Below are 23579 nucleotides of genomic sequence, written 5' to 3' on the forward strand. Positions count from 1 at the left end.
GATAGACTATGCATTCCCTGTGCCAAAATTCCTAGGTTTGTTCAAATTCCCTTGCTGATGGCCCTAATAGTTGGGGGTTTTACTTTGAGGTCTGTGATCCACCTTGAGTTTATTCTTGTGCATGGAGTGAGATAAGGGTCTTGCTTCATTTTTTCTGCAGATAGATGTTCATATTTTCCAGCACCACTTATTGAAGAGGGCATCTACTTCTCATTGATGGTTTTTGGGGTCCTTATGAAGGATCAGTTGTCTGTATGCTCATGGTTTTATTTCTAGGTTTTCAGCTCTTTCCTGTTGGTTTGAATATGTCATTATACCAGTACCACACTTTTTTGATCAATGTGGCTGTACAATAGGTGCTAAAGTCAGGTAAAGGAAGCCCTCCCAATTTTTCCTGTTGACTCTGCTCTAATTGCTGGAGGTTTTATGACAACATATCAATCGTATTTTTCTCTTCCTTTTTCATGTGTGCATTTATTGCTATCAAACTTTGTGTTAGTCTGGGTAGACTAAAGAAACAAATTCATAGACCCTCATATGTGTATAAGAAAGACCTTTATATACAAGAGATATTGAATATTGAGAAAACATCCTAGCGCAGTCCAGATTATGTCCAATATTAACCATATGTCTAATATCCATCTATAAATTTCTCTTCAGACTCCCCAAACACATGCAATGATGCCAAATTCAGGCAGAGTTACAAGCCAGTGGGTGAAAAGTCTTGTGGGTCCAGTGGTGGTAGAGGCATCTCAGTGCCAGCTGGGGTCTCCACGGGGCTTTAGCATAGCTTCAGGGATGTTATCAGCAAGCATGTCTCACAGGCAGTGAGTGTGTGTCTAGCCTCCAATAAGCGATTTAGCTCCTTAGCACCTCCAAATGAAGCCATCAAGCGGTGACCTGATGGACAGGCTAAACTCCACCCTTTCACTCTTAAGCCTCAAGTTGACAACAGATTATGTAACTACCACAATCTTCCGCTTATAACTGCTTTCACTGTGTCCCAAAGGATTTGGTACATCGTATTCTCATTCTCGTTGTTTTTTAAAAACTTCCTAATTTCATCTCTGATCAGGACCGGTATCCACTCACTTTGCAGTAGAGAGTTATTCATCCTCCAATTTTTTGCCTTGCTTCCTTAATTGTTCTTTGGTTGATTTTCACCCTAGTCCTTGCTGTTGTTTGGAGGGTGGGTTGGATGACCCTCTCAGGTGATGCTGGCTGGATGGTTGAAGGCCTTCCCTATTTTGTTATGTTAACTCAATGTGGGCTGTGCATTTTTTAAGTGGAGATATCTGTGTCTGTCTATCTATCTATCTATCTATCTATCTATCTATCTATCTATCTATCTATCTATCTATCTATCTATGGCTTATATGGTGCCCTGGTGTCAGGGCTGTGTTGTTCTGTTCCCCAGGGAAGGAAGACCAGATTAGCTGAGTGGGTTGGGTCCCACTCCATCTGAATTGCCCCGCTACCCTCCTATGTCATCCCGGCTTCCTCCTGCACAGTTCCACGGGCTGTGCTCCAGGGATCTATACTCTACCAAAGGTGAATATACTAGAAGCTTTCCAATTACAGCAAAGTGGCATCTAATTATCTGTTGTTACCCACGCTGGTAGGCAGGGAGCTGAGCAGAGGGGGAAATGGGATGACTGGTGCAGTTGCTCTGTTCTTGGCTGGGGAAAGGAGATGCAAAGCCCCAGAAGTGGAGAAGGTTTTGGAGAGGAGACCTCTAGTGTGAGCCCTGTGGCTAGTTCTCATAGGCTCTCCGCAAGCCCAAAGTTACGATCACATGTAGACAGCAGTTTGGGGAAACTACTGTATGCTATGGGTGTCAGATCATGGGTGCAGGAAGTTGTGGTGGACGCCATCCTGCTGGAGCTGGTGAGGGATTAGTGGAGCCCTCAGGCAGATGTGGTGAAGTTAGAGCATTTTAGTCAGCCCTCGAATCACTCCATGGGAGAAAATCGCACGGGGAGAGGCCTGATCCACAGACGTTAGTACACTTGAACTCTATTTCTGGCACCCTGCCTCCCACTATTGGCTTCATTACCTCTTAATTTTCCTATCCAACAGCAGGAGCACCCAATGGTAGATTCTCCCTGGACACCATCTGGTACCCTCTGCACTGTGTGATTTTCAAAGGCCTCATAGGCATGTTAGAGCTGGGCAGGAAGACTAGAGAAGAGTTGATGTGTTTGAATAAATTTTGGCAAAGAATACAGAATATACCATCTCTAATACTCTGCCAGGAAATGAACATATCTGTCTCAGAAGCACAGTCAGAATGCCTCTTAGAGTCAGGATGAATCAATCCCAGGAGAAGGATACCAAGCTTCGGGATATAGATTAATATAAAAGAGGAAGACCCTCAATGAGATAAATTGACAGGATGCCTGCAGCACGAGGAGCTCTGGTGGCATAGTGGGGACCAGTTGGGCTAGATCTGCATGGTCGGCAATTCAAAATGAGCGGCTGCTCTGAGGGCCTTTCTACTCCTGTAGGAGTTGATATCGACTAACGAGCAGTGAAAACTTTGTTTATTTAGAAACCGTAACAATGGACTCAAAGAAAAAAATTTTGAGAGCAGCAAAGGACCAATCCATGTTTTATTGTACACAGGCTCACCTTGAGCTAGCACTGACTCAACGCCCCCCAACATCAACATCATCAGCTCCTGTGAGACTTACATGAGTGAATACATTCCACACTTAGAGCACACGTGGTGAACTTTCAATAAGATTAGAAATAATCATCTATTTCTAATCATGCTTCAATTCTGAGGCATGACATCCTTCTTTGGTATCTCCAACTTCTACACTGCTTCCTTCCTTCCCTTCAGTATCAGTAGACTCACATAGTTCCCAATTTAGAGTGTGAAAATCCTGTCTAGACTCCACAGCCATATTAGCTCCAGGGTAATCATTCTCCTCTGCTTTAAAGTCAAACTTTTTAAACACATGTTTTACAGTGTTGTGGCATTTTCTCAAGTCAAACTTGTCACAATTTTGCCAGACATTCTCCTTCTCCCTACCCACCCTTCCACCCTCCCACCCTCCTTTCAATAAACTCACCTAGGTACTGCTGAGAGGCTGAGGTTTTAGACCAAGGCATAGGAGAGATTGGATTGAGTTACATCTTGGGGTGTGGCTAATTGCTTCCTGCTGCTGATCGGTTATGATACTTGGAAGTCTCCAGATGCTATGTCCTTACTCCCCTCCAGGCACCTTTCTTCCTTCTCCTGTGATCCACATCTTACGCTCCTGCTCTCTGATTTTAGCTTCTTGATAAGCCCCCTCCCCGGTCATTCTCTGCCTCTCCTTCTCTGTGTAGATGAGGAAGTATAGGGTCGGTATAATCTTTTATTTTGGCACAAACTGTAACAACTTTTAGGGTGCTCTCCTGTTTTTTGAGCCAATTGGATTTGGGCTATTTTGGTGCCTTACTTCCCTCATATGTAAAAATAAAGTAAAAACTTAGAATTGTGAAGATTAAATGAGTTGATGCATTTCAAGCACAGAAGTAACACTTGCTTGATACACAATAAGCCCTCAATCTATATATCCATGCTCTGTTTATTTTTATTTTGGAAGTGAAAAATTAAATACTGATTACATTTTTCCTGCTTATCATCCATCTAAAACAACAGTGATTTCCCCATAAGGCAGGTGACCTCTGAATGATTCAGAGTGGGAGCTGGTATGAGGAAATGTTTGCGCGCGCGCGTGTGTGTGTGTGTATGTGTGTGTGTGTGTGTGTGTGTGTGTGTGTGTGTGTGTGAGAGAGAGAGAGAGAGAGAGAGAGAGAGAGAGAGAGAGAGAGAGAGAGAGAGGGAGAGGAGCTTATTTTTTTTCTTCCAAGATTAAATTTTGAAATACTCTTACAATTTCCTCCCAGACAGTTCTCTTTGCCACCAAACCTGGCATATCTGCTGGTCTATTGGCCATTCCCAGCTGCTGGATTCATGTATAAAATTGAACCTGCTGCTTTTACAAAAGAGCTCTGGTTGCACGTTGGGTTGCTAAACTCAAGGTCAGCAGTTCAAAACCACCTGCACCTCTAAGAGAGAAAGATGAGGCTTTCTAATCCCATAAAAGGTTATACTCTCAGGAAGCCCTAGGGGCAATTCCACAATGTCCTATACTGTTGATAGAAGTAGAAATCAACTTGGCGGCAATTAGTTTGTGAGTTGACTTTTACATCCAAATCATATTGTAATTGTTGTTACAAACTTCGGTTATAGAGTAAATTGTGACCCTTCCCCAATTCCCCCTCCCAAAGATAGGTTGACAGTTCTAATCCTGCTATTTAGATAGGTGACCATGTTTGGAAATAGGGTCATTGCAGATAGAAATAGTTTAATTCACATAAGGTCCCATTAGAGTAGAGTGTTCCCAAGACAATATGGCTGGTGACTTCATAAGAAGAGAGAAAAGACAGGTGGAAAGACAGGTAAGAATGTCATGTGAAGTGGGATGCAGACATTAGAATTAAACTTCCTACAGCCCCGAGACGCTGGAAGCACTAAAGAAAGATCTTCCCGCAGAAGAGTCTCCAGAGAGAGTTCATGGACCCGTGACACCCGAAAGTAGTATCTTGAACCTCCAGAACAGTGAGAAGTTGTTGTAACCTAGTTGCAAACCATCCAGTTTGTGGTGACTTGCCATAGCAACCTCAGGAAACCAGTACACTGCTATCAACGGAGTATCCCAAGCCTGGAAGTGGGAGGCATGCACGAACTCCTGCTCCCCAATTCACACAGGTTCTATTGTCTTCTAGCTCCCTATGTATTTTTCAGACTTGGCCAGGCCACATTCAGTTCTCTCTTCTCTCTCTCTCTCTCTCTCTCTCTCTCTCTAGCAGAATTCTAACTGAGCTTTGTCCAGGGTCAATTTTGTCCTTTTAGATCCGTTCTCTTAGGAGACCTGGTGGCATAGTGGGTTGCAGATGAGGCTGCTAACTGCAAGGGTCATCAGTTCAACATGACCAGACACTCTGCAGAAGAAAGATGAGGCTGTCTGATCCCATAAAGGGTCACAGTTCTGGAAATCCCTGGAGGCAGTTGTACCCTGTCCTACAGGGTTTCTGAATCAGAATCAACTTGAGGTAGTGAATATGGTTTTCTCAGTGATCCTTTCTCTATAGTAGTTTTTTTAAATGGCCAACCAATCTGCTACTGGCCTGCTTAAACTGCCTATCTTGTCAACACCCTTATAAAAAAATGGACCCCAAACTCTAAGGAGCTCAAAAGGATCCACAAGCTGCCCCTTTCCTACCTCTCTGGTGTTAGCTCTTAACCCATCCCCCCACTATTTTCTTAATGCAGAATTGGGTTAGACATCGAACTGCTCAATGCTCTGATACTCTTGTTTCCAGGACAAGGATGGTCCTAACCCTCTGGAGGGACTTTCCTACCTCACCCTTCAGTCCAGTGGGAAGAGGAGGTCTCTGCTCCTTCTCCAGGCAGCACTTATCCATAAGGCTCACATTTTAATTTTAAAAGCTGTATTCTGTGTTCCATGTGCTATTTAACTATAAGCACACAGTACACAATAAAGACTTGAGGAACAGATGAATGAATGAGCTCTTCTTAATACTTCCCTTATGCTCATCTGCCTATGGTTAAGATGCTTTGATCTACTGATAATACTTGGGGTGAATCAGATTCATTTATCAACCATGGTGCTATGGACTAGTCCTTGGGCTGCTAGTTGCAAGACCAGTAGTTGAAACCCACCAGTTGCTACACAAGAGGAAAATGAGACTGTCTACTCCCATAAAAATGTATAGTCTTGGAAATCTTGAACATAGAGGTTGCTGATAAGCCCTAAAAAGGTCAATAACATTGGGTATGGTTTTGGCTGACCACTCCTAGAAACTTAAAATATTTTACTAATTTTGAGTTGTATACTCATTTCTCTATTTAAAAGTTGATTACATGCAAAAAGCCACCAGAACACACAATGCTGAGAATCAAGAAGCATCTATCAATTGCCAACTGTCCATTTGATCCATTTAAATTTGTTTTAGTTTTTAGTGCTTTCTGCTTTCTTTACATTTGAGGTTTTAATCTGATCTACTTTTAAAAATTTTTCCTAGTTTCTGTGTTTAATGTTAAATATGAAACATACGATAGGTAAATCTTTAGAGACAGTAACTGGATTCATGGTTCCTTGGGGCATGGTAGGGGTGGTTGGTGGGGGGGGAGTAATGGAGAGCTGATAGCAATGAATAAAGGAGTGAAAAAATGTTTCAAAACCGATTGTGGAGATTACTATACAACTCTCTTTGATGTGGTTGAATTGTTGAATTGTATGTTGTGTGAATTATATGCCAATAAAACTGCTAGGGGAAAAGGACATGCAAAAACAGACTGCCATCTATTTCTCCCTTGGAATAGCACATGAGTTGGAGTGACTGATCTTTTGATCAGCAACCAGGCACTTTATTATTGTCTCCCAGGGGGTCCTTTAATCACATTAAAGGCATATTTGCTTGTTTTTTTCCCAAATATGGTAAAGTTAATCCATGTGACTTTTAGATTGTAATAGAATTATTAAGAAGTATAGTGACACTGAACACATGGGTGCTATAGCAAAATGTGGGGAAGAAGCTAGGTGGTATCTGACTATCAGTTAAAAAATACTGCCTGAGGTATTAAAGGCTTCTTTTAAAACAAGGAGCCATCTAAGTGAGGCATCAAATAAGACTACATGGAAGAAGTACACCAACTTGTGTGATCTAAAGATTCTAAATGATAAAATCCGAATACTACATTGGGAATGATATCGGACTTTAAATTCGGAATACCCATTTTATAGAAGGCTGTGGATGACAGTGGCAACCCCAAATCCAAATCCATTTTCAAGGTCCCCACATGGATTACCGCCACTAATCTGCCAGTCTGTCCTGCTGTACTGGCTTGTGTGGGGCTGAACGCTATGTCACTGGTATTTCAAATACCAACAGAGTTCCCCAAAGTGAACAGATTTCAGCAAAGCTTTCAGACTAAGAACAGACTATGTAGACGGAGTAGGTTAATCACTTCAGAGGGATTAGCCACTGAAAACCCAATGTATAGCATAAAAGCATTGTCATTTATTAAAAAGAAAAAGTAGCCCTAGTGAATAGAAGCAGAACATTGTCAGAGATAGTGCCAATCACTGAGCCCCCCAGGTTAGAAGGTACTCTAACTAAGACTGAGCAAGAACTCTTTCCTCAAAGTATGCTCAATTGTATGAGGCGGACAGGATAAACCTGTGGGAGGAAAGCCTGCAACACCTTCATTTGCTGATGGGGCACAACGCCAACCTCAAAGGAGCAGCTGTACACATCAATCAACAATCAGAACTTGGAATGTACAAAGGACGATTCTAGTAAAATGGAACATCATTAAAAAATTACATGGATTATAATAAAATGTGCAAAGACCCGGAGTTTGTAAAAAAAAATTACATGGAACACATAAGATTGATGTTCTTGTTAGTGAGCTGAAATGCACCGGCATTGACTATTTAGAATATAAAAACCATACTTTTTACTCTGTTGAGAGTGACACGATCAAAAGGAGTGGCATTGTCGTCGTCATCAAAAAGGACATTTCACAATCTATCTGGAAGTACAGTGCTGTTCATAAAAGGATAATGTCTACCCCCATATGAGGAGATTAATTCAATAACAACTACTATTCAGATTTATGCATCAACCATTAAAGCTAGTGATGCAGATATTGAAGAATTTTACCAGTGTCTTCAGTCTGAAATTGATCAAACATGTAATCCAGATGCATTGATAATTATTGGGGATTAGAATGAAAAAGATGCAGTCTGATTCCTCTAGTTCTTCCTATGCAGCGATGTGCTTCATGCGTTTGTCAACTGCTTTTTAGTGACGCATAGTACTCCATTTTATGTATGTGCCACAGTTTTTTAATCCACTCGCCAGTTGATGCGAATTCACGTTGTTTCCAACTCCTTGCAATTGTGAATTGTGCCGCACTGAATATTGGAGCACAGATGTCTGGCCATGGTTTGTTTCTTGCCTCTTCTGGGTATATGCCCAGCAGGGGGATTGCTAGGTCATATGGTAGCTCGATTTTCATCTGTTTTAGGTATCGCCAGATTGATTTCCATAGTGGTTGTACATACTTACAGGTCCACCAGCAGTGGATGAGAGTTCCTGCCTCCCCACAGCCCCTCCAAAACTCGATGCTTTCTGATTTTTTGAATTGTACAATCTTTGAGGGTGTTAGGTGGTATCTCATTATTGTTTTAATTTGCATTTCTCTAATGGCTAAAGATCGGGAACATTTCCTTATATGTTTATTGGCCATTTGGATTTCTGCCCCTGTGAAACTTCTGTTCAGTTCCTTTGCCCACCTCCTCAAGGGCAATTCGTTTTTTTTTCTTTTTGGAAGCTAGCAGAATATTGTAGATTTTAGTAATAAGGCCTTTGTCTGATGTGTCATTGCTAAAGATGTTTTCCCAGACCGTGAACTCTCTTATTACTCTCTTGGTGAATTCTTTCGATGTACACAGCTGTTTTATCTTCAGTATATCCCATTTGTCAATTTGTGCCACCTCTGTATTTGTGTCCTTCCCTATGTCTGATAGCCTGTGTATTCCCTGTGCCAAAATTCTCAAGTTGGTTCCAATTCCCTCATTGATGGCCCTGATAGTTTGGGGTTTAACTTCAAGGTCTGTGATCCACCTTGAGTTTATTCTTGTTCATAGAGTGAGATAAGGGTCTTTTTTTCATTTTTCTGTAGGTAGATATCCATTTTTTCCAGCACCACTTGTTAAAGAGGGCATCTGCTTCCCATTGGATATTTTTGGGGCCCTTATCATCAAAGATCAGTTGTCTGTATGCTGATGATTTTATTTCTGGGTTTTCAGTTCTTTTCCATTGGTCTGAGTATCTGTCATTGTACAAATACCATGTGATTTTAACAACTGTGGCTGTATAATATGTGTTAAAATTAGGTAAAGCAAGCCCTCCCACTGTGTCCTTCTTTTTGAGAAGTTCTCTGCTAATTCTGGGTTTCTTCCCTCTCCATATGAAGTTGGTAATCAGTTTTTCCATTTCTTTGAAGAAAGATGATGGTAATTGTATCAGGATTGCATTAAACTTATATATCACCTTTGGCAGAACTGATATCTTGACTAAATTGAGTCTTCCAATCCATGAGCATGGGATATTTTCCCAATTGTTGAGGTCACTCTTGGTTTCTTGTAATAGTGTTCTCTAGTTTTCCTCATATAGATCTTTTGTTCTTTTAGTCAGGTATATATATTCCTAGACATTTCAGATTGTGCTTGGCTATTGTGAAGGGTACCACCATTTTGATCTCCTCTTCTGTTGTCTTATCCAATGTGTATAGCAGTCCGATGGATTTCTGTTGTTGAACTTGTATCCTGCCATTCTGCCAAACTCCTCTATTGCTTCCAGTACTGTCCTTGTGGAGCTTTGGGGATTTTCTATAAATAAAATCATATAACCTGCAAATATCAATAGTTTCTACTCCTCCTTCCCCAGACAAATACCTTTGATGTCTTTTCTTTGCCTTATGCTGTTAGCTAAAACCTCCAGTCTGATGTTAAATAAGGGTAGGGACAAGGATCTGGTCCCCATTGTCAGTGGGATTGTGTTCGTCTTTTCTCCATTGACTACCATGTTGGCTGTTTGTTTTTCATATGTAGCTTGCATTGTCTTAAGTAATTTTCCTTCCATTCCAAGCTTCTCAAGGGTCTTAAACAGGAATTGGTGTTGGATGTTGTCGAATGCTTTTTCTGCATCTATCGATATTATCATGTGGTTCTTAAAGTTTTTCATGTCAATGTGACAAATGATGCTAATGGTCTTTCTTATGTTGAACCATACCTGAATCCCTGGTATGAACCCTGCTTGTTGATGGTGAATTATTTGTTTTATATATTTTTGTATTCTATTGGCCAGTAGTTCGGTAAGGATTTTTGCATTGGTGTTCATTAGGGATATTGATCTCTAGTTCTCGATTCTTGTGGGATTCTCACCCAGTTTTGGTATCAGAGTTATACTAGCTTCATACAAGGAGTTTGGGAGTTTGACATCTTTTTCTATGTTTTGGAAGAGTTTGTGTAGAATTGGTGTTAGTTCTTCCCTAAATGCTTGGTAGAATTCTCCAGTGAAGCCATCTGGTCCTGGGGATTTATTTTTGGTAATCCCTTGATAACCTTGTCTATTTCTTCTGTAGCTACGGGTCTGTTGAGATTCTTGATGTGCTTTGAGAATAGTCTAGGGAGGGATGTTTTTCCTAAGAATTTGTCCATGTCGTCCAAGTTGTTGAATTCATTGGAGTACAATCCTTTGTAGTACTGTATAATTATTCTTTTGATTTCATTAGGGTCAGTTGTAATGTCCCCTCTTTCATCCCTCATACATGCAATTGAAATTTGTTCCCTCCTTTCTTTGGTTAAGTTTGCCAGCGGCCTGTTGATTCCGTTTATCCTTTCAAAGAACTAACTTTTAGCAGCATTAATATTTTCCATAGTTCTCTTATTTTCCCTCTCCTGAATCTCAGCCCTGAATTTTATTATTTATTTTCTTTTGCTATTAGTGGGATTGTCCTGGTGACTCTGCTCTAGTTGTTGTAAATTTTGTGCCAACATATCAATCATGAGTCTCTCTTCTATTTTCAGGTGTGAATGTATTGCTATGAAACTACCTCTGATAATTGCCTTTGCTGTGTCCCATAAGTCTTGGTACATCGTTTTCTCATTCTCATTGGTTTCTAGAAATTTCCTAATTTCATCTCTGATCTGTGCCAGTACACACTCCTTTTGCAATAGAGAGTTATTCATCCTCTAATTGTTTGCTCTTGTTTTCTTCGTCTTCCTTTTGTTGATTGCCAGCCTTATGTCACAGTGGTCAGAGAGAGGTCTGTAAGGTATCAATGTGCTTAAATTTATGTAGATTCACCTTATGCCCCAGGATGTGGTTTATCTTCGAATATGTGCCATATGGACTTGAAAACAATGAGAATTTTTTTGTATTTGGATGAAAAGCTCTGTAATATCTATCAGGTCAAATTGCCTAATTGTAGTATTTAGATCTCTAGCCTCCGTGTTGAGTTTCTTTCCCTGTTATCTATCTTTCTCAAAGAGCGGTGTATTAAAGTCACCCAATATAATTCTTGAGGTTGTGATTTCTTTTTAGATCTTTTGGAGTGTTTGGTTGACATATCAAATGGGTCTCTCATTCAGGGAATATATGTTTACAATGCTTAGTGGTTCTTTGTATACCGTTCTCTTGAGCATTATATAGTGTTCCTCCTTATCTCTTTTTATAGTTTGCGTTTTGAGGTCAATTTTATCCAAGATTGGGATTACAACCCCTGTTTTTTTTTAATTGTTGTTTGTTTGGTATGCCTTTCTCCAACCTTTCATTCTCAGCCTATTTTTGTCTGTTGTCTTAAGATGTGTCTCCTGTAGGCAGCAGATTGATGGATCGTGTTTTCTAAGTCAGTCTTCCAGACTGTCTTTTAAATCCTGAGTTCAAGCCATTGATATTCAGAGTTATTATCTCCATCTGTGGACTCTCTGGTGTCATCTTATACCTTTTGTTTTCCTATATATCTTTTTTATTAGTGTATTGTGCATGTGTGTGTGTGTATCATTCTTAACTTCTTTCCATCTTTAAGCCAATGCTATCTTGGGGTCTGTTTTCTCTTTGTTGCCATCTGGGTGAGGTTGTTCTATGTGGCTGTCTCTTATTTATGCTTGGTGAGTGTTGTTCTTCTGCCCATACTGGATCGGCAAGGATCTTTTTTAGGGCTGGGTTTATTTTAACATACTCTTTGAGTTTTTCCTTGTCTGGAAGACTCTTACTTTTATCTTGTTCGATAATTTGGCTGGGTGGAGTATTCTGGGGTTCACATTATTTCCCTTCAATTTTTTGGAATATGTTACTCCACTCTCTCCTCTTCTTCATAGTTTCTGCTGATAGGTCTGAGCATGTTCTTATTTGGGAAACTTTATATGTGATTGTTTGTTTTTCCCTAGCTGCTCTCATGATTTTCTCCTTTCTCTCAAGTTGGATAGTTTAACTATTACCTTTCTTGGTGACTTCTTGGGATTCAGCCTAGGTGGTGTTCTTTCAGCCTCATGAATGGTTATCTGGTTGTCATTCATTAAGTTAGGGAAATTTTCCTCCAAGAATTCTCTCACTATTGTTGCAGATGACTTCTTTGTTGTGTCTTCTTCCAGCAATCCAATAATTCTAATGTAATTTCTTTTTATAGCATCAGACGTAGCACTTAGGTTTTCTTTAGTTTCTTGATGATCTTATTAGATTTTTGCTCACGCTTGCTAAAGTCTGCTTGGCTCTCCTCCAAATCACTCGTGAGGTTCTCTCCTTCCTCCAGTAGATTCTCAAGGTCTGTGTATCTGCTACTGGTTTTGTTATCTCCTCGATAAACTCTTGTATTTCCCTTTGGTGTTTGGGCTTTATTTCCTCTATAATTTCATCCTTTTTTTGTATTGTTTCCCTCATATCCTGTATGATTCCAATTAGCATTTTGAAAGTTTCTTTCTGTGGCAGCTCAATGTCTGCTTCTTATATGCATGTTGTTATGCTCAGGACATTTTCTGCTATTGTCTTTTTTTCTCCTGTTTTTTCGTTGAGGTCGGTTGGGCTGATGGCTGTTTGTGTTGCATTGTTTTAGAGGAGCCAGGTGCCATTCTCCAGGGAGTCGAAGAGCACTGGCTCTCTCTGGGAGACTTGTAGGAATGCTTCTCTGAACTGCCTACATCTAATTTCACTGTGGAATTAGATTACCACTCTATCCTCCCATGTTTGGTGTACAACACTGAAAATGGTGGGAGGAATTTCCTTGGCCAGGGAGATCACTGCAGAGGTTGGGTTAAGGTTCCTACAGTAGCTTGGAATGTTAACAACATAATAATTTATAAATTATCAGGGGTTCTTGAGGGAGAGGTGAGTGGAGAAGGATTGAGAAAAATGAGGAGCTCATGCCAGGGGCTTAAGTGGAGAGCAAATGGTTTGAGAATAATGAGGGCAATGAATGTACAAATGTGCTTTACATAATTGATGTATGTATGTATTGTGTTAAGAGTTGTATGAGCCCCTAATAAAAAAGATTTTTAAAAAGGGTCAGGACCAACGCAAGAGCATCTAATAAAAACAACAATAACAAAGAAAAAACTAGAACAGACACTCCAGTTGATAAAGTGATTACAGATCTTCGAGAGGGCTGCTAATACTTTAAATATATATTTTCCATTTTTGTGCTAAGGATGATTGTGGAATATGATTAAAATTTCAAAGAAAGTATTCAAAACTTTAAAACTAAAAAAAGAATGCAAAAGTTGGAAACAACGTGGAAGGAACAGTAGTTGAAAAATATGGTCTTGATGATAGAAATAACGTGGAAGATCACATGGCAGAATTTTGCAAGATTTCATCACAAATATCTTTTTCAACAACACAAAATGACTTTTACACACATGGGATTTTGACTATATCTTTGGGAAGAGATTATGGGAATAGCTCAAGAGAAGCAGCTAAAATTTGGCAAGGGGTCAAATGTGGAAGAGACCATAAATTGCTGGGAGCCAACCAGTTGGTCAAGTGACAGGAAGAGATCCATATGTGTACCTCTTCCAAAGAAAGGCAACCCAACAGAATGCACATGTTATTTACATCACATAGCATGATATCACATGCAAGTAAAACTTTGTTAAAAATCATCCAACAAAGGTTGCAGCAGTACATTTATAGGGATCTGCCAAAGGTGCAGTCTACACTTAGGAGTTTGCCAAAGGTGCAGTCTACATGAAATAATGGATATCATTGTTGAAATCAGATGGACCCTGTATGAAAGCCAGAACACCAGAAAGATGTTTACCTGGGCTTCATTAACTCTACTAGGGCATTTGATTGTGGGATCATAAGAAAGAGTTAGAGAGAGAGAAAGGGAGAGAGAGAGAGAGAGAGAGAGAGAGAGAGAGAGAGAGAGAGAGATGGGAATTCAAGCACACTTTACTGCGCTCAGGTAGAAACCTGTGCATGGATCAAGAGGCAGGTGTGCAGCCAGAACAAGAGAGTACTGCATGGTCTAAAATTAAGGAAGGTGTGCCTCAGGGTTGTATCCTCTTACCATATATATTCAATCTGTGTACTAAGCAAATAATCAGAGAAGGTGGTTAATATGAAGAATGTGGTATCAGGATTGGGGAAAGACTTATTAACAACCTGTGATATGCAGCCAAGCCATCAAACAATGCATTGCATTAGGCATATTTACTACACAAGACCTCTTTAAAGTGTTGAAAAGAAAAGATGTTACTTTGAGGACTAAAGTGTACCTGCTCCAAGCTATAGTGTTTTCTGTTGCCTCATATCCATGTGAAAGTTGAACATTGAATAACAAAGAACAAAGAAAAATGGATATACTTGAACTATGGTGTTGGCAAAGAATATTGAAAGTACCGTGGACTGCCAAAAGAGTAAACAGATCTGTCTTGGAAGAAGCAGAGACAGAATGCTCCTTAGAGTCTAGGATGGTGAGACTTAGTCTCATATACTTTGGACTTGCTAGCAGGAGAGCTCAGTTCATGGCAAAGGATATCATTTTTGGTTAAGTGGAACCTTGAAAATCCAACTCATTGTCACCAAGTCCATGCTGACTCAGAGTGACCCTATTGGACAGGATAGAACTGCCCCCTGTGAGTTTCTGAGACTGTGACTCTTTACAGGGCGTAGCAACCGTTGTCTTTTTCTACAGGAGCAGAAGGTGTTTTTGAAATGCTGATCTTTCAGTTTGCTGTGCAATGAGTAACCATGGCTCTACCAGGGCTCCTGATAAAGTAGGGGGGCTCATAAGAAAAGAGGGGGAAGGCCCCTGTTGAAGTGGATTGACACAATAGTTGCATTAAAGGGCTAAATGTAAGAATGATGTGAGAATGGCGCAGATTGAGGCGGTGTTTTCTTCTTCTGTACGTAGGGTCCTGGCAAGTCAGAAGCATCTGATACATGGATTAAGTCTCTGGTTCATGTCCTCTGACTATAGTCCATAGTTGTAAGGAGCTGCTATCAGACACAGAGTGTCGTGAAGTCGATTATGGCAGATATAATTGTTTTAAAATGTAGCACTTTATCATTGATCTCTCATTTGATTCATTTTGTAAGTTGTTTCTGTATTGAATATTTTTCACTTCCTTGTTAGTTGATGTTTTCCCTCTGTTTTATTTGTTTGCTTCCTGTTTGTGTGCCGGATGATTTTCTGTAGATGGAATCCGGAATAGTTTAATCTATAGAGACAGGTAGTGGTTTAACAAGTCGCTGGGGGTATGACAGGGGAGGTGATTGGCAGATGCGGAGGTAACAAAAATGAGTATAGGAAGAACACCTTCTGAAATTGTGGTGATGATTGCGCAGCTCTTCTTGACATGACCAAGTGGCTAAATTATTTGCCAATATACCTACACTTTAAAGAGAGGACATGTGAACGTTAAGTGTTCTCTATGTGAATGCAAGGTTGCTGTGAGTCAGAATCTACTTGACAATATCCAACAACCACAACTACAACGTTGGAATTGACTCATGGCAGTGAGTTTTGATTCGAAGTTTTTGTGGCAACTGTCTGATAGTTTGCTTGGTCAGTTCTGTAAGGAGTGTTTGAAATGAAAAAATAATTATTTTTCATGGTACAGGCTAATTTGGTCTGGGTGGCTGGTCATGAGTGGCCAGAAGTCATTGCCTCTGTGCCTCAAACTCAGAAACTTGAATGAGGCCATTTCCAGTGACTGCAAATCCACACACATGACTGCTGTTTGGGTTGGTTCCCCTGGTACCAAGACATAGAAGAGAAAGACAGAATGAAGCAAAACCAAAAAACTGACAATATGACAGAATAGGACCTCTCAGCACAAACCAAGCACGTGCTTGATGTAGGGCCCAGAGGAACCATGCCATTTCTTCCCATGTTCCCTCAGTAAAGGAGCGAGGCTCCACACACTCAAGAGGAAGCTGATTCACAGTGATCTTAGAGGATGGGGTAGTACTGTTCCTGTGAGTGTCTGAAACGAATTCTTTGGGGAAGTAGAAAACCCTTTCTCTGGCAGCTGCTGGTGGTTTCAGAGTGCTGACCTAGCAGTTGACAGCCCCGCTTGTAATGACAATGCCACCAAGACAGCTCTGGGCCTTCTGAACTCATTGCTAGGGAATCAATGCTGACTCACAGCGACCCCCATTGGGTTCTAAGCCTGGAGCGGTTTATGGGAGTAGAAAGCCCATCCTCCTGAAGAGTTGCTTGGAGTTTTGAACTGCTGACTAATACGGATCTTAGCTCAACATGTAGCCACTGCACCACAAAAATCCATTGTTATTTGACGATTCCAACCCATAAGGGCCCTGTATAAAGTTTCTGAGATTGTAACTCTTGATGGGAGCAGACAACCTCATCTTTCCCCTTCAGAGTAGATGGTGGACTTGAAATACGGACCTTTGGTTAGCAGCCCCATGTGTATCACAGTTCATCGAAAGGGCTCCTTTAAAGATAATGTATTTAAGGTTAATTTAAAATGTAAAGGGTTTTTAGTGCCTTTTAATATAAGCAAAATTGATTTTATTAAAAATGCTTTAGATAACACAATACAATAACTTATTCATCACTCCAAGTCCCTATTATGAGTTTAGCTTCCTTTCCAAGTATATTGATTTTTTTTTTAACATATTTTGAGAGTAGAAAAAAGCCCAGGCAGGTCTACCAAAAGCTTTCTTTATCTTCTGGTCTGAATCAGGTCTGTCATGCTAACAGATACAAATTACATTTATTTTTACCCCAAAGGGGTAAGCCACTTGATTAGAAACAGGAACGTTCTTCTAAGATGTGTTTTGTTGAGTTGAAATAGTCACTATCAAATATTAAGTTCATTGTTAAGCTCATTGAACAATGAAATGGACTGCCAGCATGGCTGGAGACTTTGTAGTCAATGTCAACAACAGTGTCTTCACATTTCTCTTCAGATTCAGAGCCCAGGTAGAATGGAGTTGTCCCTTATAGCATTCCTAATGAGAAATTTCAGTGATGTGTAAATTAAACAAGGGTAAAGAACTACTTTTGTTACTGTTTTTCAGCGTGCTTCTTCTTACGGAATTCCCTGTCTCTGACATTTAGTGTGACTCAGAATATTTCTGGGAAAGTTTTAAGTTTCTCCCCGTTTGGCACTTACAATGATGTTCGTTCTATATACTGTATTAAATCTGTAGCAACAAGTGTATGCACTTTCCCTTAGCTGGTGATATGAAGCATCTTTCATTTCTAGCATTTTTTTTCTGATACTCAGGATTATCCGACTTCAGACAGGAAGCTCCATTTCAGGGACTGTTTGCAAAGGAAAATCTCTCCTCTGGGGACCTTGAATCGGGCCGGTTGTCAGTTATACATCCTGGCATTGGCTCCCTCGTTATTTACCCTGGGATGGGAAGCAAGGCAAAGTTCTGATTTTGCCACTGGCACCTGGCTTTTATACAGCTACCCTTCCATCTGTAGTGCTGGGAGAAAGGTGAGCAATACAGACAGGCGAATTACATAGAAAATCCCAATCATTGTAGACCAAGACCCAACACATCACTGTCAAAACAGACCCTGGTGTCCTGAGTACTTGCAGGAAAATCCGAATTCTCTCACAGGGTGAGACTTTTAAGTAGTTACTTAACCGATTTGGGCTTTCAACTTCCTCATCTGGAAAATGAGAATTATTGGGAAGTTTAAGCGAAGATATGTGCACACACATGCATAAAACATACATACATACACTGTCCATCCACTTAAGATATACAAGAAAGCAAGTCAAAAAGTATTGCAACAAATTCATAGAAACCTCCTCACTCACATCAGAGGGTTCGATTTTTGAAAAAGTCTTCCTCATAAATCCGCACAAGCAGTCCGTGTCCTTCAGAAAAATCTACCGGGATGTCTCCCTTGGGATTCCCAAAGCAGTCACCATAGGCTTCTGAGTTGACCTCTCTGCCTTCATTTGCAGGTTCCCTAGAAGCGAATGTTTCCATTGTTCTTTTGAAGGCACCCAAGTGAGTTTAAGCCAAGTATATGACTGTGAGAACTTGCTCAAAGCCACCCACCCACCATTGACTTGTGTTAAAACAGATTTTGTCTGGAATAACCATGCTAGGTACTAACGATAATGTAAGTAGGAATACTTTTGACTCGCCCTTCTGTATGGCTGCTGTGTGCAGTTTTGTTGCTCCTGACTCATAGCTACCCTGTAGAACGATTAGACCTGCCCCGTCGGCCAGTTCTTTGACTCTGATCTTATAGGAGTTGATTGTCTGGTCCGTTGTCTCATGGAGCCCCTGGTGTATTCTAACTGCAGATTCTAACTTTGGGTTGCAGACAAGAGCTCAGCCATTACACCATCAGGAGTGTATTTATCCCCCCAAAGCAAACTCATTGCCATCGAACTGATTCCAACTCAGAGTGGCCCAGAGGACAGAATAGAACCACCCCTCTGGGTTTCTGTGAATGTAAATCTTTTCAGAAATAAAAAAGCCCCTTATTTCTCCAGGGGGTGGGGGGGTAGATGGGTGGCTAGTGGTTTTGAACTGCTGACCTTGTGGTTAGCAGCCCAACACACACACACACACACACACACACACACACACACACACACACACACACACACACACACCCCTTAGAGCAGTTCTTGGTATGTGGTAAGTGCTAATTAAATATTAACTATTAAACTATTGCTTATGTCAGCTTATCCTTTTAGTATCTGCTCTACTAATGAATAATACAATGGAATGATCGGATGGTTCCTTTTCCTGCGTTTTTCCTGCAGGCTCCAAGTTGCCGACATGTGACTTCGGTAAGCAGTGAGTAAATGCAGGGTGAGAAGCTCTCAGGCAGCGAGCCTCCTAGTAGACAGGGCCATCCTTCCTGTGCGTTTGAGACCTAGCTCTTTGTGGAACTGGCACAGGACCTTCCTGGGGCTTCATTACCGAGCTGATGGACAGATGACTCTTCAGGCAGAATACCTGATGAGCACCCTCCAAGCTTCCACAACTGCCTCTCATTGCCTCCTCCTCATACAGGAGCCTTGCAAAAGGGTCTAATCTAAAAACATCACGACATCCAACATGAGCCTCACAAGGACAGCTACTTTATCTGACAGAGACAGTGGTGATTACCCAAAGCCTGCAGCTGGGGAGTTAATTATGACTCATAGTGACCCTATGGGGTGGATGGAGTAGAACAGCTCCACAGGGTTTCGAAGGGTGCAAATCGTTATGGGGGGGGGCAGATAATCTACTTCTCCTGAGGGGCCAATGGTTGGTTTGAACTGCACAAGTTAGCAATCCAACACTAAACCAACAGTGTCACTGGGGTTCCCTAAATCATGGGCACTCACAATTGTTTCTTGAAGGCATTTCAAGAGTGAAAACTTTGATCTTTTTAGGTAGGATGGACTGACACAGTGGCTGCATCAATGTGCTCAGACAAGAACAATTGAGGAGGGCACATTATGGGCAGTGTTGTTCTATTGTACATGGGGCCACAAGGAGTCAGAACCAACTTGATGGTACCTAATCACAAGAGTAAAGGAGCCCTATGGATAGTGGTTACAAGTTGGGCTGCTAACTGCAAGGTCAGCAGTTCAAAACAACTAGTTGCTTCTCAGAGAAAAAGGCAAGGCTTTCTACTTCCATAAAGAGTTATCATCTTAGAAACTCATAGGGAACGTCTAACCTGTCCTACACGGTTGCCTGAGTAGGGGATCAACTCGTTGGCAGTGAGTTTGTTTTATTTGACTTTTTAAAGGTGCCCTGGTGAGGCTGTCAGGTAAGCAAGCATTGGGCTGCAAAGTCAGCAGTTCAAACTCACAAGCCACTCCTCATGAATAAAATGAGGCTATCTGCTCTCATAAAAGATGGACAGCCTTGGATACACCCTGCGTAGAGTTGCTATGTTTTAGACGTGACCGGATGACAGCGAGTTACAGGAAAAAGAAAGGCATGAACAGCATAAAAAATGATTTCTGACTTCCTGCGTGCTTTCTGTCCCTGAGAACGCAGGTGAGCAGGTAAAGAGGGCCGAGGAACAGCGTGTAAGGAGCTTTACTGTCATCATGCACATCTAGCCGGGATTTGACAGGCCTGACTGGGTTACAGATCCCAGGGAGAGGGAGATGTGAGTGGTGCCTGCTGATCTCAGACACACCAGTCACATTTGAACTACCAGTATTTTGTCTGGTCTCTGCCTCCCCGAGGCTAGTGGCCATTCACATTCCTCCTAGGGTTCTCAGAAATCTTTTGCCTGTGACCAAGTGTTCTTACGACTTTTTGTAAGTGCAGCTCTTTTCAAGCATCTAGCTTACTTTGATCAACTCAGATGAGTTTGACCTGATACATTGTCCAAGTGAAGTTGACTATATCACTTGAGTTAACTCTGACACATAGACTCCAAATGGTCCACACAAGGCTCCCAAACTATAAATTTCTATGCAAGCATGTCACCACATCGTTCTCCTTGGGAGCAACCGGTAGATTTGAACCTCTGACCTTTTAGTTAGCAGCAGCGAAGGGCTTAACCACTGTACTCGCAAGGCATCTGGATTAAATAACATTACTCATTTTTGAACTCACAACTTCCAGGAGTGAATGAAAATAATATAACACTTTAGAACTCTGCCTGACTTAAGTCTTAAAACCTAATTTCTAGGCAACCCGGAAACTTCTAATACCCACACATACATACAATAACAATCCTTTTTTACTGCATAAGCAGGCTGCTGATTCGAATCGGAAACTATAAATTTAAACATACTTTGTTTTTTCTAATTATCTTTGTAATGAAAACTGAGAAGGAAATTAGTCACCTCTGGCTGAGCCCTATTCAGCGCTACTCATCAAGTCTCCATAATAAAACCAGCAAGCAGCTTTAGAGTACATTATTAATTAATTAGGTAGGCAGGGTTACTTCAAATGCTTGACCTCATCTCGTTTTGATTCGGAACGTCCAGGCAACAATAATGACTCATCAAAAAGCCATCAGGGACTAAATGTATGTGACCACATCCGGCCTGATTCAAGCTGCTGGTTTCTAGTGAGCCAGCCCAAAGAAGCTGGAAAACACGAGCCTGCACTCAACAAAAAGCAAGCAGGACTCATACAACTGGGGTGAACGTTCAAGTTCATTTTATTCCAAGGCATTGGTTCCTACTTCTGGCAGCTCCCTTGTAGAAAAGGGTCCTGGGGTTAGAACATTATTGAAGGTGGTCTCATTCTCTTGGCTCTTGCGTCAGGAAGGTAAACATTTTACGTTATTGCACAGTACCGACAAGTTACAGGCAGATAAACCAGATAAACGCAGGCTCTGGTCAACTTTTAACACACAGAGTATTTAAGGCAAACGACTTTGGGAAGTAGTCTCTCTCTCTCTCTCTTTCCCCCCCAGGCTGGAAGTCAAATAGCTGAGCACAGTGTTACGTGTCTGAGTTGCTAGGAAAGCTTTCTTATTTAAAAACAACTTCATAGACGGTGTTTTCGCATCTGCCAGTTTTCGTGTTTTGTTTTTATCTCACCCCTCACCCCACTTGTGTACTAGACAGAGGCACTTTAAGAACTAGTAGTGCACTGTATTCAGGAGTGCACGACACCGGGTTTCGGCAATCTTGGTAGATGTGGCGAGGAATTAAAATGAAATCGGATTAAAAAGAAAACAAGCAAGTCCCTTAATTAGAAGGGTTCCCCAATCCTGTGAAAAAACCCAATGGTCTCTCGTTGGAACAAGGCCCTCACTCAGCAGGGTTTGGAAGCTGTCTCTGTCACTTCCCAACGTTAAGGTGTAACGGTTGTCCTGTCTGGGTTTGTTCGTCAGAGTTTTAAAACATGGACGCATTAAGTTCCGTGAGTTGTGTCTTGAGGAGTATGCCCATGTATTTCATTATGCATAGGTTGCAAAGAGTCAGAAAACCTAGAGTCGAGTGAAACAGGTTGGAGAATTTAGCAAAGCGTTTAAAAATGAAGTCTCAAAAGAAAACCCCAAACCATTTCGTCTTAAGTGTGTAAAAATAAGTGGTATTCCCGCGTGGGAATCCAGGGCTTCCTTCCTTCCTGGCTTTCCTGGTGTTGCTGTCAGTTAGTTGGTAGGTACTGCACCCGCCACAACACGTTGAAAAGTAGGTCCTGGTAGAAGCTCAGGAATATCCAACCGGGCAGATACATCAGCGTGATAAGGCCCATGAAGTTGAGCGGGTAGTGCGAATAGTCCCAGGAGCAAGCCCCGCACGTGCGGAGCGCCAGGCCCCAGGCCAGCTCCCACGTGTAGATGAAGAGCAGGTAGAGGGGCAGGCGCTTCCAGGTGCCCCAGCCGCGGCTGTGGTGCAGGTGGAAGCAGAGCTTCTCCACCACGAAGCTGCAGCTACCGTATATCAGGAAGGACCAGAGCGACGTGTGCCCGCTGGCCGCCCCGTCCCCCTGGCCCAGCACGTTGAAGAAGAAGGTGAAGAAGATCTCATCCAGAAAGCCATGCATCCCGAAGAAGAGGAAGCGCGGCAGGTCCGGCAGGCCCAGGGGGAGGGCTCCCCCGGCGCCCTTGGCCCCGCGGGGTCTCGGCCGCCTGCCGGCGGGCGTCTCCGGAGCCCGGGCGCCGGGCGGGGTGGGGGGCGCGGCCCGCCGGCGGTACCGCAGGCGCAGGAAGCGCTTCAGGAACACCTGGCAGTGGTAGAGCGCCAGCACGTACTGCAGCGCCAGGTCCAGCGCGCCGGGCCCGGCCGCCGCCGCGCTCCCCGGGCCGCCGCCGAGGCTCAGCCGCAGCGCCTGGCCGGCCAGGGTGTGCAAGCCCACGTGGGCCGAGGGGTAGAGCAGGAAATCGAAGACGAAGGCGCTGGGGCGGCCGCGCCGCTGCACGTAGACCTGCTCCAGCGCGAAGTGGGTGAGCGAGTGCAGCAGGCAGCGGTAGGGCGAGGAGAAGCCGAGCATGCGGAGGTCGGCGCTGCGCGCGAAGCGCCGCGCCGAGGACACCAGCACGTCCAGGGTGACGCCGTGCATCCCGTAGAAGTAGAGGCGCATCCAGGCGGGCAGCGCGGCGCCCGCGGCCGGCGCTTCAGCAGCGGACAGCGGCCGCCCGCCGCCCGCCGCCGCCGCCGCCGCTGCCGCCTCGCCGCCCGGCCGCCGCGCCAGCCCGTCGCCCGCCGCCTCGCTGCCCGCCATGGGCTCCGGGGCTGCCGGGCGCCCGAGCCCTCCGCCGCCGCCGCCGAGCTCCGCGCCCCGTCCCGGTCACCGCCGGACCCCGTGGGGGGAGGGAAGGGGGCGCGCAGGGAGCTCCGTCCCGCCGCGGCTCGGTGGCAGCGAGCGGCGCGCTCTGGAGACGCGGGGACAGCCGGGCTCCGGGAGTCCCCCCCGCCGCGGCCCCGCGCGCCCGCCTCTGCTGTCCGGGGCGAGGCGCTCACCCCGCGCGGCCTAAGGGGCGCCGCGGCCAGGGGAGGGGAGGCGGCGCCCGGGCTGCGGGGCGGGGGGCGGAGGCGGCTCCCAGTCCCATCCCCCGGCCCACCCCG

The 23579-nt window shown here is 43.2% G+C and overlaps 1 protein-coding gene across 1 annotated transcript; it reads right to left on the reverse strand.

Annotated features, from left to right (window-relative positions):
* Positions 1–21276: 21276 nt before the first annotated feature.
* TMEM229A (transmembrane protein 229A) lies at positions 21277–23235 on the reverse strand. The gene has a single exon (XM_075557709.1). The coding sequence runs from the start codon at positions 23233–23235 to the stop codon at positions 22159–22161; it is 1077 nt and encodes a 358-aa protein (XP_075413824.1). The 3' UTR covers positions 21277–22158.
* Between the last annotated feature and the right edge of the window lie 344 nt (positions 23236–23579).

Source organism: Tenrec ecaudatus, chromosome 9 (assembly GCF_050624435.1).
Source record: "Tenrec ecaudatus isolate mTenEca1 chromosome 9, mTenEca1.hap1, whole genome shotgun sequence".
NCBI classification, from domain to species: domain Eukaryota; kingdom Metazoa; phylum Chordata; class Mammalia; order Afrosoricida; family Tenrecidae; genus Tenrec; species Tenrec ecaudatus.

Coding starts and splice junctions, on each gene's coding strand:
- TMEM229A (XM_075557709.1), bottom strand. CDS start 23,235: ATGGCGGGCAGCGAGGCGGCGGGCGACGGGCTGGCGCGGCGGCCGGGC.